General features: G+C 58.3%; 1 protein-coding gene across 1 annotated transcript in view; it reads right to left on the bottom strand.

The window, feature by feature from the left end:
- DIS3L2 (DIS3 like 3'-5' exoribonuclease 2) overlaps window positions 1–3900 on the bottom strand; it is a gene marked incomplete at its 3' end in the record, with an annotated part of 319919 nt that overhangs the window by 18994 nt on the left and 297025 nt on the right. The window contains exon 14 of the mRNA XM_045294312.1: window positions 2428–2507. Within this exon, the coding sequence (XP_045150247.1) occupies window positions 2428–2507 (80 nt within the window). The remainder of the gene's footprint in view (window positions 1–2427; window positions 2508–3900) is intronic.

Here is a 3900-nt window from a genome sequence, read left to right as displayed (position 1 = left end):
CAAGGGGTTAATAAACATTTAACTCCGTTCTCATGAACCAACTACGGCCCTGGGAAGCCTGGCTCCTTCCCTGCAGGGAGGGTTCACCGTCCAGGTTGAGAACTGGGCTTCCTGCATTTACTATTCAAGGTGGGTGATGCTTCCTGCAGCAGCGAGGACACCCAGGGTTCTCTGTCGGGGAGGGTGGAGGCCTCAGCCCTCTTGGAAGCTTTGGAGAAGCTCTGAGGATAATTCTAGCCCAAGCCACAGTAGGCTGGGCCTCACTTCCTTCTAATGGCCCCAGGGGCTTGAGATGCTTGTGGGCGAGCCAGGCCCTCTTGCCAAAAAGAAGGCAGGGTGCAGTGCCCCCACCAAAACCATAAATCTTTCGGGGGAGCTGGTAACCTCCTCTTTCTCCCATGCTATGCAGCCAGCAGCCCAATGCCTAACCCACAGTGCCACCAGGGCTCCTTGCAAGTCCCACCAACACGGCAAGTCCTCCCCGGAGCCCAGAGGCAGATGCAAGTCCCTGCATGCAGACACAGGTCTTGGGACCTCTGTCTGGCTACAGAAACCGGTCAGTGGCGGCAGCAGGACAAAGGCTGGGAAGAACTGCCCAGCAGCCCCTGTGCTTAGTCCCAACAGTGTCTGAGCTGACGGCCCGGTGGAGAGAGCAGACTGAAGTGGGGCGTCCCATGCTGCTGAGAGGAGCTGGAAGTGAAAAGCCGCCGCCCATGTCCATTCCTCTCACATGCAGAACATCTCCTTGCAGCTCCGGCCTTCACAGGACTTGGCCCACGGCACCATGGGTCCCTGGGACCCAGGGCCGCATGTCCTTATCTCCTAAATGCCACCCTGATCCTGATCCTGGGGTGCAGGCACTACAAGAGAAGGGCCACAAGTGGACGGGGGCCCACAGACAGGGCAGAGCCCGGGGTGAGGAAGGAGGCAGCACCAGCCTCCCCGCCAGTCCCAGGTGGGAGAGGCCTACGATCAGAGGGCCGGGCACACACCAGGGGCGGCAGAGGACTGGTCATAGCCTCTCAGCATGCAAGTGATGAGAACATGCTTCCACTGGGGGTGGGGAGAGGTGACCAGGTCCCTGTGGGCAAGCTGTGCTCTGGGCCTGGCTGGGTGATGCGCATCAGAGGGTCTCTCCCTGAACTCCCACTCAATCCTGCCCGGTGGGCCCTGCTTGTCCCACTTTGTGCTTTGAAACAGGCACAGAGAGGCTGAGGAGAACTGCTCGACCCCCAGGCCGGCTAAGAACTCAGAGAGCCAGGACAGAGGCACTTCCCCCCAGACTTGTACCTGCCTCCTCTCAGGCCCCGGCACAAAGCCTGCCACCATCCGGACTGGATGAAGGAACAGCGGCCCGGACCTGGAGGCTGGCTGGCAGGCTGGCATAGCGTCATGTCCATGTGGGACTGAGGGTGCAGGGCACGCTCTCCAGAACCAGGTCGTGAGTGCTCCTGGGCCTGATGAACTGTTTCCTGCCACCGCCTATGTGCCAGGGCTGTGGGCAGTCACCCACAGCCAGCGTGGACCAGACACTCAGCGGCCCTGGGAACATGAGCCTGCCACTCCCCAGTGAGGCCAAGGACCCCAAGCAAGTTCCCGAAGTCCCCCAGCTTCAGCACAGACAACGGTAGCCAACAATACAAACCCTAAAGTCCCACCCCTGCCACGGGCCAGTTCCAACTCACAGCGACCCCATAGGGCAGAGCAGACTGCCTCAGTTAGCAGTCAGTCTAGGGACTCAAACACCGTGCTACCAAGACTCTTTAACAAACAACGTGCCTTTGTGTTCTGGGTTGCTATCGATCAAATGAGGCGACAAGTACGAAGTCTGAGACACTGTGCCTAACACACAGCGGTGCACTGATTCCCTGTGCCCTGCTCCTGTCTCAGCTGCCCCCAGCCATGCTCATCAGGCCAGGGCAGTCTACGAGGTGGCGAGGAGACGCTGAGAAATGGCGCAGGGCCACGTGCCTAAGAATACTGCTTACCAGCTCTCTGCACACCGCTCCTTAGGAGGCCCCACAGCACACACTGACATGCTGTCAGGAGGGCCCATCTCTGGACACGCACCTCAGGTCTGATGAATTGAGGGTCAACGGAAAAGAGGCAGACCTTCAACAAGATGGGCAGTCAGTGGCCCCAAGAAGGGGCTTGGATGTAAACAGACCGTGAGGATGGCGCCGCCCGGGGTGGAGTTTCCCTGTACTGTCTGAGGGTTGCTTGGAGAGAAACCAATCTGACAGCACTTACCTGGGGCAGGCACTGAGAACCCTTGGCCCTGTGATTCACCAGGTAGGGTGCCACCAGAGGGCAGGCCTGGAGGGCCGGGCTGCTCGTGACTAGAATCCTGATTCAGCACTCTAGTGCCTCAGAAAAGACCCATATTAGTGTGTGGCTCCCCCACTGCCCCCCTGGTGGCAAGCTTACTTGTTGCTGTCCCGGTGCTCGTGGATGTGACACCCTTGAGGCAGCCCGGTCTCGTGGTCCAGAGTGAAAGCCAGTTTCAGCTGGGGGAGGGGAGGGGGGAGAAAAGAGCAGGTTTAGACTCCACGCGTGCATTGGTTTTTTGTTTTTTTTTGCGACTCAAAGGCACTTTATTTTTCTATAAAATCATTTCCTAGAGGGAAAAAGCAAAGCCCCCTTCAAATACTAAGAATAAACAACCACCCCTTGAAGAGGCAAATATCCTAAAGTGGGCTCATCAAAAGTCCTTGACCCCCAAGGGTCGGCTGATCCCCAAGGCCCTTTGGGTGGTCGGACTCTTCGATGTCACAGTTCTTAGCCCCTCCCAGCACAGGTGCCCGGGAGAGAAGCTCCAGCAGTCTCATCTTACAGACGGTCAAACTGACGCCCACATCAGATAAGGCCAACGCCTTCCATCAATCAGCAGGCCCCGGGACCTCGCCTGGTCCTTTGCCCTTCAGCCTCCTGCCAGTTTTCTAACCAAAGGCTGTCTCGTGGAGGGAGGGCAGGGCTGCCGCGGGCACCACCTCTACATTCAGGGTGGTCCAGCTGAGGCCCACCACCACCCAGGCCTCAGTCGGCTGTGCTGTGTTTGTGTTGTGTTGCTGCGATGTGGAAAATGCCAGAACTCTACCTATCGGTGTGGTCAGCTACAACGGGCAGGTTTCGGTGGGGCTGACAGCCTAAGAAAGGCCTGGCAATCTCTTCCTGAAGTTTAGCTAAGGGAAGCCCTAGGGACTTCCGGAGTTCTCTTGCTGGGGGAGTGGTGAAGCCGACTGCTGGTGAGATGGATTGGCACAAGGGCTGCAAGGGTGGGCTAGGCCATGCCAGCAACGGGGAGGACGACACAGGACTGGGGGGGGCGGGTCAGTCGGTTGTATGTTGGGTCACCACATGTCACAGCTCCATGGCAGCCAGCCTGGGTTGCGATGGTCTGGCTTGTCGCCTGGAAATGTACCTGGAAGTGCAGGGCCCAGGCACACCGGGACACCGACAGAAGTCACGGGTGACATGTCCCCTTCCACCTCTGGCACATTCCCCTCCCTGCTGGGTCCCACTCCTGCAGTGGACGCCCTGTGAGGACGTGGGGATGCACGCCTGGGAGGGAGGGGCGCCTCTCCTGGGAGGCTGCTGTCGCTGAGGAGGGCCAGACAGGGAGGTGAGCTGTCGACGGAGGGGGAAGCAGGGAGCTTCAGCAGGTGAGGACCTTCCCCAAGAACCACACAGTGCAGCAAGGAAGACGGACAGTGATCAGACAGTCACACAGATGAAGGTCCATGCGGGACCCAGAGGGTTTATGGGAAATGAGATGAAAGATAAAGGCCCTCCCCAGAGCTGTTTGAATGCCTTTTATATACACACAGCTATACACTTATGTACACATGCACACAGCTGTCTACCTATGTACACATACACACAACTATACACTCATGGAGA

This window comes from Echinops telfairi, unplaced genomic scaffold, assembly GCF_000313985.2.
Source record: "Echinops telfairi isolate 266 unplaced genomic scaffold, ASM31398v2 ScPeMD7_3;HRSCAF=10, whole genome shotgun sequence".
Lineage (NCBI taxonomy): Eukaryota > Metazoa > Chordata > Mammalia > Afrosoricida > Tenrecidae > Echinops > Echinops telfairi.
Note: the sequence above shows the minus strand (reverse complement) of the source record. Positions and strands in the feature narration are given on the sequence as shown.